Source organism: Centropristis striata, chromosome 5 (assembly GCF_030273125.1).
Source record: "Centropristis striata isolate RG_2023a ecotype Rhode Island chromosome 5, C.striata_1.0, whole genome shotgun sequence".
Taxonomy (NCBI): domain Eukaryota; kingdom Metazoa; phylum Chordata; class Actinopteri; order Perciformes; family Serranidae; genus Centropristis; species Centropristis striata.
This window is the reverse complement of record NC_081521.1, coordinates 17,727,767-17,742,544: the sequence shown is the minus strand read 5'-3', so window position 1 is coordinate 17,742,544 and position 14,778 is coordinate 17,727,767. Positions and strand designations below refer to the sequence as shown.

The following is a 14,778-nucleotide window of genomic DNA, read 5'->3' as shown; positions in this document are numbered from 1 at the left end:
GTTCTTGTTCGTTTTAATGCCTGGTACAATTAAAGGTACATTTGTTTGGACAAATATAAAGATAACAAGAAAAAATAGCTGATAAGAGTTTAATTTAAGAGCTGATATCTAGACATTTCCCATGGTTTTGTTGATAATAACCAAAATCATTATCAAGAAAACCATGGAGAATGTCTAGATATCAGCTCTTAAATTAAACTCATCATATCATTATATTTGTCCAAACAAATGCACCTTTAGTTGTACTAGGCATTAAAATTAACAAGAAATCAGAGAAAACAAGGGTGATCTATTATATTCTCTATCTAGACAATGTGAATGTTTATGTTTGTACAGTAGGTGGCGCTGTAGAGGAGGAATGAGGGGCTTGAAACTGCAGGAAAAGTAGTTATTTGCCCAGCGGAGGTCGCTGTCTTATTTACATGGTTATATATGTTCTGTGGTGATTAAAGTAAACAATCAGTCAGAGTCGGCAAGAAGTCAGCAGAGTTTGACTCTAACAGACCTGCGTGTTTATTAATGCTGTCAGTAGTTTACAGTGAAGCAGCTCTCAGTCCCTCTCAGACTCAAAGTCCAACACTCCGAAACAGGCAGACAGACAGACAGGCAGACAGACTGTCTCACCACACACACACACACACACACACACACACACACGCAGACAGGTCAGCGGCGGTGTGAGGTGGACCTGACCCGGCTGAGCGCTCTGGCCATGCGGGGAGAGGATGGGCGAAGAGGCAAGAGTTTCTCCGCTCAAGAACTTCGTGGCCGGAGGGGTGGCCGGAGCCTGCCTGCTGCTGGCCGGACACCCGCTGGACACCATCAAGGTGACACACACACACACACACACACACACACACACACACGCTTATTTATACATTAGAGGACAAAATGTTTCCTTCATCATCACTGCCTTCTTTTTATTCCACCTTTGTGTCTTTTATCCTGCATTTTTTCTTGTTTTAAAGAGACATTCACGGTGGAAAAAGTCAGTGATCAGATGTAGGTGTTCAGGGGATTATTGATAAATCAGCTTAAAATGTCACCAAGGCCATGAGGCATGCAGCTCCAAGAAACACAAGAATGAGGCTTTAGCGTTGTGTCTGGTGGTAATGGAAGTGTCTGCTGATGGTATTTATAAAGGAGAAGCACAGATTAAGGCTGGAATTAAAAGATTATTTCCTTAAATATACTGTTTTTGTCCATAAAGTGTCAGAAAAGTGGTGAAATATCTTGTTTTTTCAGGTCAGAAACACAAAGATATTCAGTTTTACATCAAAAGTTAAGTCAACTTATAGATTTATCCAAATATTTAGACTTTACAGCATGTCATGACACAAATAAAAACATTATAATGAGATATAAAGTGAGAGAAAGTCTGTACAACGAGCAATTTGAGAGGCAAACAGTTTATTAGGGTTAAAGTTTCGACACCAGGTGCGTCTTCACATTCAGTCTCATAAATTGCCTCTTATCTGTTTGCTTCGCTGCACTTTAGACTTTATTTCTTAAGTTTCTCTACTGGATATGGCCCAACCAGGAGAGCAACGTGTTGTTTACATGTTAGACTTGTATTTGTGCAGTTTAAATATAGGGATGTAGAGCTTTTCTTTATCTTTACCTTAATTATCTTTATTCATACAGAGATGTAACTTACAGCTAATTTATATCTGCACTTCCCACACAATCCATGCATACATTATACACAACAAGCAATTATCAAAGACTATTCACAGATCATGCATATGGTATTTACAGAATCAATTGTGGACTAATTTATAAAAGTTATAATTGATGATTGTATTCTTGATCCTGATGCAGAAATGTATGAAAAATTCTCGTTTTCTATCACTTACTTTCATGCATCCTTTTAAGCGTTTTTTTAAACAAATGTTTTTATTGTTGTTGTTTAGATTTTAATTTAAAAGTCTTTAAGTAGCTTCACCAAACATCTCTGTAAATGTGGTTAGACTCAGCAAAAGTGTCAAGAAATTAGGACACAAACAGTCATGGAAAAAATGAATAGACCACCCTTGTTTACTTCAATTTCTTGTTCATTTGAATGCCTGGTACAACTAATGGTACATTTGTTTGACAAATATAATGATAACAACAAAAAGTTTAATTTAAGAGCTGATATCTATATATTTTCCATGGTTTTCTGATGATGATTTTGGTTATTAAGAAAACCATTAAGAAAACCATGTAAAATGTCTAGATATCAGCTCTTAAATTAAACTTTTATCAGCTATTTTTTGTTGTTATCATTATATTTGTCCAAACAAATATACCTTTAGATGTACCAGGCAGTAGGAAAAAAAAGAAGTTAATTGCACCAGAGCATGCACACACAAATAGAGTATTTGGAGCTCTGATATAGATTATATGCATTAAACAATGAGCTGGTGGAGCTGATGTTTGTGTTTTAATGTAACTGTCAGACTTTATCAGTGACCTGCAGCTGCAGACAGTGGCGGTTGTTTCCCTTATCTCAAGTCTCAACAATCCTCCCCTGCAAAACACATGACCAGTGTGTGTGTGTGTGTGTGTGTGTGTGTGTGTGTGTGTGTGTATGCTGCAGGTGAGGCTACAGACACAGCCCAAAGCCTCCCGCGCTCAGTATGTGCTCTACACAGGAACGTATGACTGCTTCCGCAAGACTGTATCCAAAGAGGTGAAGACACACACACACACACACACACACACACACACACACACACACACACACACACACACACACACCCCCAATCAAAGGACAACCTTGTGAGAAATGAGTTGCCATCACAGCGACCTTCTCGTCCAAATGTTGTCACTTCTGTTGCCAAAAAACAGCGACTGTGTACTTGTCCTGTATCATGATAGAGTCTATGGTTGCAAATTAAAAAAACATGCATGAAAACAAGTGGATGCACGGTTATTAAAAGGCCTCACATTAAACTCACAGGACACTCCATCAACTAATAATTTATTAATAATAATAATAATAATAAGAAGAAGAAGAAGAAGAAGAAGAATAGTAATAATAAGAATAATAAGAATAGCTAAATATTATTATTGTTTTTAAATTACAGACCACACTAAAAAATTAAAATGCAGTCAGAAATTAAACAGATTAAGCAATTATAATTTTAATAATAATAAAACCCAATTAAAAGCAACATTAAAACATTCAAATACAGTAAATAAACAGATAAATAATAAAATGAAATAAAACAAGTGGATTATTAAAAGGCCTCACATTAATATAAATAAACTCCCAGGACACTCAGCATCAACAGAAGAATAGTACAATGTAATTTATGACGTTTATGTATCATTGTAAATAAAAAACATCCTCTTCTTCTCCTCCTCCTTTTTGTTAATATTATATTGTAACTCATAAAGAAAACTTCCAAAAAAAGACTTTTAGGACACTCACAGTTTTAGAGGATTGATATCGGGATGCTATCAGAGGGCAAAAAAAACAAAAGAAGAAGTAACATTGGATTGACATTTCTAAGTGACACCAAACTTTTGAGCGGTAGTGTAAAATGGAAATACTCAAGTAGAGTACAAATACCACAAAACTGTTCTTAAGTAAATGTACTTAGTTACATTCCACCACTGTATATACACTACTGCTCAAAGTTTTGGGGTAGAAATGTCCTTATTCTTGAAAGAAAAGCTAAATTTTTCACAATTAGAATAACATTAAATTGATCAGACAAACAGTGTAGATATTGTTAATGTGGTAAATGACTATTAGAGCTGGAAACGGCTGATTTTCTTATTAAATATCTTTTATCTATGTTGTCCTATGTTCCAGTGGCATCCATGTTTATAGTGTTGAAAGGCTCACCTCTGGAAGTCTCTGCCTCATTACATCCAAAACTCCACTTCCATTACCACCTTCAAATCGCACCTGAAAACCCATCTTTTTAGACAGGCCTACTCCCTTTAATTTCATCTGCTTTCACTTAAATGACCCCACCTTTCTCTTTGTTATTATCAGTATTATTACTATGTAGTTTTATTAGTATTTGTTTGTAGTTTTATTGCCTGCTTTTATGACTGCTTGTTTGATGGACTGAGTGTTTTATTGTTGATTTTGTAAGGTGACCTTGAGTGTTCACAAAGGCGCCCATAAATAAAATGAATTATTAATAATTATTATTATTATTATTGATCATTAAAACACCTGGGCATCATGTTAGCACAGCTGGAATCTGATTTGAGAAGCAGTAAAGTGATCCTTCCTCAGGCTCTCTGAGTATCTGGTAAAGTTGGAGATTTGTACAACTTAAAATAATTATTTCTGCCCTTGTCAATGTCTTTACTGTACTTTTGATTCATTCTTTTCACACATTGACCCCAGATTTATGCGTGCTAGTGTACATTATATTATCTATCCAGACCAGAGATGGGCAACCTGCGGCTCTGGAGCCTCATGACACTCTTCAGGCCGTCTGCAGTGGCTCCCTATGACTGTGACAAAATAATTATACGCAGTGAAACAGTTTCTTTGCATTTTAATTTTCACTTAAGAAATGTGTAACTTATATATGGCATTATTAATCAACTTAAATGTGCATCATTGCTGGCAAAAGCTCACAGCCCGCTGCCTTAAACTCTAAATTTTGCCAAGTTTTGAGTTTTCTCTCGCTAGGCTAGCTTTCAGTTAAAACTTTGCACTTTGGTCCTCATTGCATTCTGACAAAACCATATTAATAAATGATCATTATGACCTATTAGCAATGTTGGTGGGCTAAAGTAATTTAGACTTGGTATGCTGTTTTATCTTCATTGTAAGACTCAAAATAAGGTTTGCGGCTCCATTCCTCCATTTTTTCAGTTTTTCTGGCCAACAATGGCTCTTTTGTTAGTAAAGGTTGCCGACCCCTAATCTAGAGGTAAAGTTGGAGATTTGTACAACTTAATATATTTATTTCTGCCCTTGTCAATGTCTTTGCTGTACTTTTGATTCATTTTGTGACTCAGTTGATGAATAAAACAATTTGTTTTCATGGGAAAAAAACACAGACATTTTCTGGGTGACCCCAAATTTATGCTTGCTAGTGTACATTATATTATCTATCCAGACCAGAGGTGGGCAACCTGCGGCTCTGGAGCCTCATGACACGCTTCAGGCCGTCTGCAGTGGCTCCCTATGACTGTGACAAAATAATTATATGCAGTGAAACAGTTATTTCTTTACATTTCCAGCTTTAGATGATTGATGCATGTCTGTGTCTCTTTATGTGTGTGTGTGTGTGTGTGTGCAGGGTCTCCTCGGCCTCTATAAAGGTATGGGGGCTCCCCTGGCGGGCGTGGCTCCGATGATGGCCATCAGTTTCTTTGGGTTCGGTTTGGGTAAACAGCTGCAGCAGACAGACCCGAGCAAACCTCTAACGTAAGTCAGACACGTGCGGCTGTTTGTTGTTTGTTGTTTGTCTTTCTGTTACAGTGTTTGTAATACTTGGAATAGGAGCTCTCTATATATAACTGTGTGTCTGCTGCCCTCCCCTCGGCTGTCATTCGTTTACGTGAGGCGACTCCCTCCTCTCCTCGTGTTTCGCTGCCTCCTCCACATGTTGACAGCTCCTTTTATTTTGACCCCGGCTGCTCTCGTTCTATATCCGTGTGCAGTAATGTCACACGTGCTGGAGACCCAACAGACCGCAGAACGAGTCCTTGTGAGTCCTCGTCTTCCTCAAAAGCCCATTCTCTGTTAACCCTGGCAGGCCTGCAGCTCCTCCCCGCCCTGGAATTGCTCCATGTGCACATGTTTCCTGTTATGTTGTACTGGAGGAGCTTTCATTCCTCCCACGCTAACTTATGATAAAAGTTTGTGCTGCTAAGTATTACAACAGATGCACAAAGAACAGAAGATAAGGCCAAAGTCGCCTGCTATCTGTACAAACGCTCCTTTGTAAATATCTCAGAATCAGTGTGTGACTTCTCCTTTAGCGCCACCAGCTGGTTTAACAAATAACTTTTGTGTTCTATTCTGAGCCCCACCAACAGGCATTATCATCAGAGTTTGAACTTTCCAACGGTCCTTGAACAGATCATAGATTATAAAAGTTAGAAAAAGTGACCCAAACTTGTCTGAAAATGTTGATATTTGTGTCAGAATCTCTTTATTATATGAGTCATTTAAAATAAAGTGTTTGCACTAACCAGATCCTGTTAAAAACATTAAATTCTGCTCCTCAGAGACACTGAAGACATGATTGATTCTGCTGAGGTCACGTGACAAATATTCACTGAAGATCTGTTTACACAGAGCAGAGAGGAGAGGACAGGAAAGGCTGTTTACACAGAGCAGAGAGGAGAGGACAGGAGAGGCTGTTTACACAGAGCAGAGAGGAGAGGACAGGAGAGGCTGTTTACACAGAGCAGAGAGGAGAGGACAGGAGAGGCTGTTTACACAGAGTACACAAAATGACATAAAGAAAACACTCACAATATGTTAACAGTAGTAGATTTTTCATTAATGGGATTATTGTGGTTATTGTCAGAAATGATTGAAAAAGTCTGAATTGACTGGTACTCACTCCAGCAAACAATAATTTAGCTGCAGCTCATATGTGTTCACACAGTTGAAATAAAGCAGAATTTACTTTTTATTTTTACAAAGATTCCATCCTCTTATTTAAAGTAAAGTATGTTTTAGCTTGAATTTTTGGAGAGATTAGAGCACATTATGATGATAATCGATGATCAGAAGGTCAGAGGTTCAATCAGCATGGCTCTGTGTCCCTTTGGAGCTTCATATAGATTCACATATTTTATCTGAGCAATATCTCATTCTTGGTGAACTCCACAGAGAATAATCTCCTGATTCTCAGCTCTTTCAAAGTGATTTGCTTCTATTCTATTCAGGCACACTCAAATATTCCTGTCTGGGTGTCTGGCAGGGGTCTTCACTACAGTGATTGTGGCTCCGGGAGAGAGAATCAAATGTTTACTGCAGGTAAGGTGTTTATTATGCATCAATCTGCTCATTATTATATCAAAAAATTTATTTCCTTTATAGCTTGGTTAGCGTTCAAAGAGACGACTTCTGCTTCCATTTTATGAAAAATTAAAACATATTTTTATAAACTAAATGTTACTTCTTTTTTTTTTGCAATAAACTTAATTTGCAAAATAACTTTTAACTAACGCTGTTGAATAAATGAACTTAAGTGAAAAGTGCAATATTTGATATTTGATAATATTTGCAATATATGAAGTATAAAAAAACACTAAATACAAGTACCTCATATGTGTAGTTGTATTGTATGTATTGTATTACATAGGTTAATGTACTTTTACTACTTAAAAGACGAGAGAAATACTCCAAAAGCACTGCTGTCAGTTCCCACACTGCAGAAACAAAACAGTAAAATTTCCGGCAGCAAAGTTTCCAGACAGAAACATCAAATATCTCAAAATCACATGCAGTAAACTGTAAAAAATACCAAATAACAGTAGAAAAATAAATAAAGTAAAAATAGTTTAACCATAATAATATACTGTAATTAAACATTTTTTTTACTCTAATTTTGTATTTTTTTATGGTTATTGCATGTGATTTTGAGATATTTGATGTTTCTGCCTGGAAACTTTGCTGCCAGACTTTTAACAGGTTTTGTTTCTGCAGTGTGGGAACTGAGAGCACGCCTAATTTTCAGGTAAATTTACAGGCTTTTCAGGAAAACCCTGTAAAATTAAACAGTACATTTCCTATAAAATGGTGTGTATTTTGCATATTTTAATAAGGTACCTACAACTTTAACACAAATTAAGTTTACCATCACAGTCAGGGGCTCGAGCCACCTGCACCGTCCGCTCTATAAATACATTTCTAATAAGTGTTGAATATGTTTTTAGGTGCAGGCGAGCAGCGGCCAGTCCAAGTACTCGGGTCCTGTGGACTGTGCGGTGCGGCTCTATCAGGAGCAGGGCATCCGCAGCGTCTACAAAGGAACCGTTCTTACTCTCATCAGAGGTAAAACGTCAGAGCTTTTATTTTTCATCCGTCTGGAGATTAAATCACAGGACTTGTTGATGATGTCACGCTTTAAAAACGCAGCGATGTGTCAGTTAAAATATATCATATTCACAATCAGATTTTATGTTGGGGTTTCTTGTGTTTGTTATTCGGGTTAAAAATGATAATTATAATATTTATGTATTGTCATTATTTATTATAGTTGTAATAATAATAATAATAATAATAATAATAAAACCTAATTAAAGACCACATTAAACAGTAAAATACAGTAAATAATTAAACAGATAAAATAATAATAATAATCATAACAATCTGAATTATTAATATTATTATTATTATTATTATAAAAACAATTAATGACCACATTGAAAAAATAAAATTGAACAGATCCATTTAAAAAATATATAATAATAATAATAATAGTAGTAAAGACAGAATAAAAAATACAGTAAATAATTAATCATTTAATTAATGAATTAATCAATAATAATCATAGTATTATTATTATTATTATTATTATTATTATTATTATTATTAATAATAATAATAATAATAGTAATAATAATAATAATTAAAGACCACACAAAAAAGTACAATTAAACAAATAAATATAAAAAACATAAAAAAATTAAATAATAAAAATTAAAATAAACTAATTAAACATTAAAAAAATAAAGTTCAGTGTATGATTAAACGGGGAAAAAAGTGAAAATTGAAGAAATAATTGTCAGGTCATAAAGGTGAGGTTGTGCTGAAAATGATGATATCAACATGGTATGGTATTGTATCTTGGTGCCGAAGTTGAGTAAATATCTCTTTGTTTATCTTTGTTTATGTGTGACTGTTGGATTTAGAGCCTCTGTCTGTGTTTCAGACGTGCCTTCTAACGGTCTGTACTTCCTCACATACGAATATCTGAAGAACTTCCTGACACCTGAAGGTGAAAGGTGAGTCACCGTGCAGCAGCTCGTCTCATAACGTACCGTGAACCTCAGCTGTGACTTCAGCGTGTTTGTCTTCATGTGTTAGTGTTTCTCAGCTCAGCACTCCAAAGATCCTGCTGGCTGGCGGCGTCGCAGGATTATTAAACTGGACGATCGCTCTTCCTCCAGACGTCCTCAAATCCAACTTCCAGACCGGTGAGAGACAACAAACATTATATATTCTTATCTTTATATTTATTTTCATAACTCTTATCTTTTTATCTATTCTAAATGTATCTTAATTTATAACTTATAATTTGGGCAGTACCCGTTCAGTAATATTAATATTAATAAAAATAATGATAAAACCCAATTTAAGGCCACACTAAAAAAAAGTAAAATTCAGTAAATAATTAAACAGATAAAATAATAATAACAATAATAATAATAATAATATCTAATAATCTTATTATTTTTAAATTAAAGACCAGACTAAAAAAGTTAAATGCAGTAAGAAATTGAACAGATAAATAAAAAAAATAAAAAATTGAAGTAATTATTATAATAATAATAATAAAACCTTATAAAAAGACACATTAAAAGTAGTAAAACACAGTAAATAATTAAACAGATAAATAACAGAATGAAATAATAGAAATAATAATTATTATAGTAATAATACCCAATTAAAGATGACACTAAAAAAGTAAAATACATAAAATAAAAGAAATGGGTAGATTAAAAAAAGTGCAATAATTCTAATAAAACCCAAATAAAGGCCACGTTAAAAAAATAAAATACAATAAATAATTATACAGATAAAATATTGATGATAACAATAATAATAATAATAATAATAATAATAACAATAATAATATATTTAATTTCTAAATTTAAGGCCACACAAAAAAGTAAAATGCATTGAGAAATTAAATAGCTAAAAAAAGTAAAAATATAAGTTGTATTAAATAATACATCTAATAATAATAATAATAATAATAATAATAATAATAATAATAATAAAACCCAAAGGCCACATTAAAAAACTAAAATACAATTTAAAAAAATTAAACAGAAAAAATTACTAGTTATAATTATAGAGACAGTGGCTTTCATGCAAAAATATTTTCATATTCTTATTCTCATATATCTTAAATTTCTCTGAATTAATAATTTAGGCTTTGGCAGTGTCAGTTTTTCATATTGCTATACATTTCACAGGTATATGACGGTATGTGTATTTGTGTGTAAACACCCCACAGCGGCCTGTTTTAAGGCAGTCCATTAAATTTGCAAAATTAAATCACAAAAACCCACAATGCTCCCAAACAGGCACAGAGGCATTTTATTATTTTAATCCTGTAAATCTTTCACAGTTCTACTTCCTGTTACACCTCAAGGAGTGAGGAGGAGAAGACACAGGGTCATGTTGTCAGACATGTGGGCCAAAAATAAAAGGATGTTTTCTGTCTGGTTCTCAGGGGCCCATGGTGCTCTATAATTGTGCATCTCCTGTTGAGCCTTTCAGCAGGTGTAGGACAGATTTTATTGCGTTGTTTCCCAAAACATGTGACGTCATTTGACCCTCGCATGGAGAGATGATGCAAAGAAACAAGGCGAGGAGAGAGGAAACGATTTAAAGACACGAATCAGAATCACAATAGTTTTTATTACCGAGTTGGTTTTCACACACAAGGAATTTGCTGTGGTGCAAAAGAAGTACTACATATAAACATAGAATAAGGAATAACAGCATCAACATACAAACAATATCAAAAAGATACATCACAAAAATATAAACCGTAGAAACAATATGTGCAAATATAGAGTTATTTAAATGAAAGAAGGAGCTTATACATACAGTCGCATACAGTCACGGAAAAAATTATTAGACCACCCTTGTTTTCTTCAATTTCTTGTTCATTTTAATGCCTGATACAACTAAACTAAATAAGAGTTTCATTTAAGAGCTGATATCTAGACATTTTCCATCTTTATCAAGAAAACCATGGAAAATGTCTAGATATCAGCTCTTATATTAAAACTCTTATGAGATATTTTCAGGCCGTCTGCAGTGGCTCCCTGTGGCTGTGACGTAAAAATTATATGCAGTAAAATTGTTATTTCTGTACATTTTAATTATCACTTATCATTGTTGTAGGCCCAAAGCAATCTGTATTCTTCAATTGTAAAAATGTGTAGCTTATATACAGCATTATAATCAACTAAAATGTGAATCATTGCTTGCAGAAGCTGCCTTAAACTCTAAATTTTGCCAAGTTTTGAGTTTTTCCTCGCTAGGCTAGCTTTCAATTACAAATTTGCACTTTGGTCCTCATTGCATTCTGACAAAATCATTTTAATAAATGGTCATTGTGACCTATTAGTGATGTTGGTAGGGTAATTTATCTTTACTTAACTTTAGCTTAACTTAGTAGGCTGTTTTCTCTTCATTGTAAGACTCAAAATAAGGTTTGCGGCTCCATTCCAACTTTTTTTTACGCCAACAATGGCTCTTTTGCTCTCTAACGTTGCTGACCCCTGTCCTAGAATATGATTATGATGCCCTTTGAACACTGGAAAGGTTTTATTAGGCTGATAGTTTCAGGAAAAGATTGAAATGATTCCTACACTCAGGAATGATCAGCCTCACATGTGACTAAATGGATAAACGATAAACGACAGACAGACTCTTTTTACTTTCATAATAAAAGGTAACAGGGGAAATAACAGACCATTAAAGGAAACGAGCATGATTTTTCTTTTAATTTATTAAAAATAACAAGACTTCTGTGGAGGTTGTTCTGTCTCCTCTAGAAGTAAAATCAGAGACATGAGGTGGTCCTCCTGTGTGTTCTCAGCAGAGACTGACCTCTGGTGGTCTCAGCTGCACACTGCATGTAAAAGGATGATCTTGCAATGAGGCCCAATCATAGACTGTATAAATAATGAACGTAGTCACCGTGACGTCACCCGTTGATTTGTGGCCCGTTTGAGGAATTGAGTTCAGCGTTACACTATTGCCATCTTGTTTCGGGAAATGGGGAGCAGACCATATTTGGACTGTGGAGGAGCAAGAGGGATCTGATCACTGACTACACGCTCTACTCTCTCTACACCTCATCCTGACTGATTCATGTTAGCATGGACCAAACACTGAACATGACATTTTTATGAACAAAAGGTTCAAATAAACTGTCATTGAGTGAAAATACAGTGAAAGGATCAAAGTTATGAGACCAAACCGGTAAACGTCCTTTTATTTATAGATCATATAACTTTATTGACACATTGCTGTGGATACAAATTGTTCTGCTTCTCTCCTGATGACAGCTCATCTTGTTAGTGACCTGTCAATCAAAGGAAACCACGCCCCAAATTATACAGTTCTTTATCTTCTATTTTCTTCTTAATGGGGCCATTATTTACACTATTAACATCAAATTGTCTGCCGTCAGCGCCCCCTATTGGATTTTTCGGTAGAAAGCAGTTTAAGGCACTTCTGTGTTTGCCTTCCTGCTCAGACCGCCTGGGCCCAATAGAGAGGAAACAATGCGACATATTTTTGTAGGCCAACCCGGAAGTTAGCAGTGATGGGGGTCTATTAAGAATACAGGACTAGAGGCTGTGAGACTAGTGGGAGAGTTAAATGAATAAAATAAAATAAAACTTTTAAACATTAAATACAATGTAGACAGAGTTTTATTTTATTTTAATTCTTTTACTTATATTTTATATTTCATGTTTACTGCTGTTTGCACCAGGGATTAGAGGGAAACGCAATTTCAATTCTCTGTATGTCCTTTACGTATGGCAGCATTTATAATAAAGTTGACTGACTTAAATGACACATGTAGAATAAAGTGAAATTAAGCTTCATTTTGGTAACTTTTTCTGTAACCTATCATCCGTTGAAGATCTGTTGGACATTTCAAACTTGCACTTTATCTCTTTAATAAGTCTTGCATTGTGTGTGTGTGTGTGTGTGTGTGTGTGTGTATGTGCGTGTGTGTGTGTAGCTGCAGACGGAAAGTACAGAGGTCTGGTCGACGTCCTGAGGACGCTGCTCCGAGAGGAAGGACCTAGAGCTCTCTACAAGGGATTCAACGCTGTCTTTCTACGAGCCTTCCCTGCCAATGCAGTAAGTCTTTACTGTTATTGATTGTGCGACTACTCCTCCCAGAGTTTTGGTTTCACATACACTAAAAAGGTATCAAATCGACCGGCTCGGTGTGCTATGACTTTTCTAAGTGTTTCGGTAAGCGGTTTTCAAATTATTTGCCAAAAACACGGCAAAAAAAATCCCCCCATTGTGACCCTATGGAAAGACTAGAGTCGATGACATCATCCCTAGAGTCCAGAGGGAGAGAATAATTTGTCAAAAAATAAATTTGGAAACTGCGCTTGAGGCAGCAGATGCCACAGACAGAAATAATTTATGCATCGAAACGTATGAAAATTCGTCTTCTCACTCACATTGGTCGGTAAAGCTGTCAGAGTTATAGTTTGGGCGTAGGACGCACAGATACGCCACCAACAGGCACCCACAGCCTCATAGACCGCCATGTGAAAAAGGAGGGAAAATTTCTGGAGGAAAGCAGAGGTACCAGTTTCTTCTGATCGCTCTAAATAAAACAATTTCTTCATTTTTTCTTCACAAAACTCATGTAGACGTTCAGGAAGAACTCAGGATGCTCAAATGGAAATCGGTTCACTAATAGGGACTACGGTTTGGCCAAAAATGCTTTCTGTTCAAGGGGATTTTTTTTCAGTTTTTCTGTCTCTCAGTGGCGTCAAATGTCACAGGAGGATTTGCTGTTGATTGCTCTGAGTTGAAAGCTTGACTTGTCACATACCTCAGCAACGGTAGAGATAATATACTGTAAACTACTCTGCAGTGTCAATAATGTATGGGTGAGCGTCACGGGCCAGAGTCAAGCAAAATTTATTTTGAAATTTTCTAGTTTTATCTCATATTTCTTCTTGTTAACTCCCACAATCTTTGACTTAATTCCTCCTCAGGCCTGTTTTTTGGGGTTCGAGGTGGCGCTGAAGGGCCTGAACACGCTGGCGCCCAACTGGTGACATCAGTCGGTTTGTAAACGAAGCTCTGTTTCCTCTTGAAATGTAATGAATTTCTTAAATGTTATTTTACATTTAATTTTACAAATTTGTCATCCTCTGTAACGCTCACTTTTTGTGAGTGATGATGCAACAGAAACACACACTTATGAATGTATGATTTTTGAGTTAAAGCGTTAATTTACTATTTGTGATGTTTATTGTAAAATGTCATATTATAAATTTATTACCATTCAGTTTAGAATGGGTTTAAATGTTTTTAATCCTTGAGCTCTGCCAAAAAGTCAGTATTAATTTATGCTTTATGATTGAGGAGCTTGTTCGGCTTGGGGGAGTTTTATAGGCTTTCTGATAAAAGTGTTTTAATAAAAAGTTTCAATATAAAAAGTGTGAGTTTCAACTTTTTACTGTCCACTTTTTTTCTCTTTTTACATTTTATTCACTGTGTCCTTGTGTTTCACTGCAATATATAAAATCTATATAAATCTATAAGTCCTGCAGCTCTATGGAATCAGCACAATCATGGCTAGAAGTGGGAACAACTCAAACATGTCTTTGTGCAGAATAACACCGCTAGAATGACAGACATCCTAAAAAGAAAAAGTTGAATTTCTCTGATAATTTTTTGTAAGAAATGTGAATAAAATGGAATTTAAATATACAACACTTTTGTGTCATGAATGTTGAAAAAAAAGAGATCATATTTAAGTATTGTCATGTCTCCAGTCTCTCCCCTCTGCTCTGTGTAAACAGCCTCTCCTGTCCTCTCCTCTCTGCTCTGTGTAAACAGAT

General features: G+C 35.3%; 1 protein-coding gene across 2 annotated transcripts; it reads left to right on the top strand.

Annotated features, from left to right (window-relative positions):
* The first annotated feature begins 490 nt into the window (after nt 1–490).
* si:dkey-150i13.2 (mitochondrial carnitine/acylcarnitine carrier protein) lies at nt 491–14,624 on the top strand. 2 transcript variants are annotated; one of them, XM_059333352.1, is made up of 9 exons: nt 491–827; nt 2,582–2,674; nt 5,262–5,389; nt 6,865–6,955; nt 7,858–7,975; nt 8,856–8,928; nt 9,011–9,120; nt 12,924–13,045; nt 13,927–14,624. In XM_059333352.1, the coding sequence occupies exons 1-9, from the start codon at nt 726–728 to the stop codon at nt 13,987–13,989; spliced, it is 900 nt and encodes a 299-aa protein (XP_059189335.1). In that variant the 5' UTR covers nt 491–725; the 3' UTR covers nt 13,990–14,624. The 2 variants fall into 2 exon arrangements, with proteins under 2 accessions (XP_059189335.1, XP_059189336.1); XM_059333353.1 differs by lacking the exon at nt 2,582–2,674.
* The last annotated feature ends 154 nt before the right edge of the window (nt 14,625–14,778 follow it).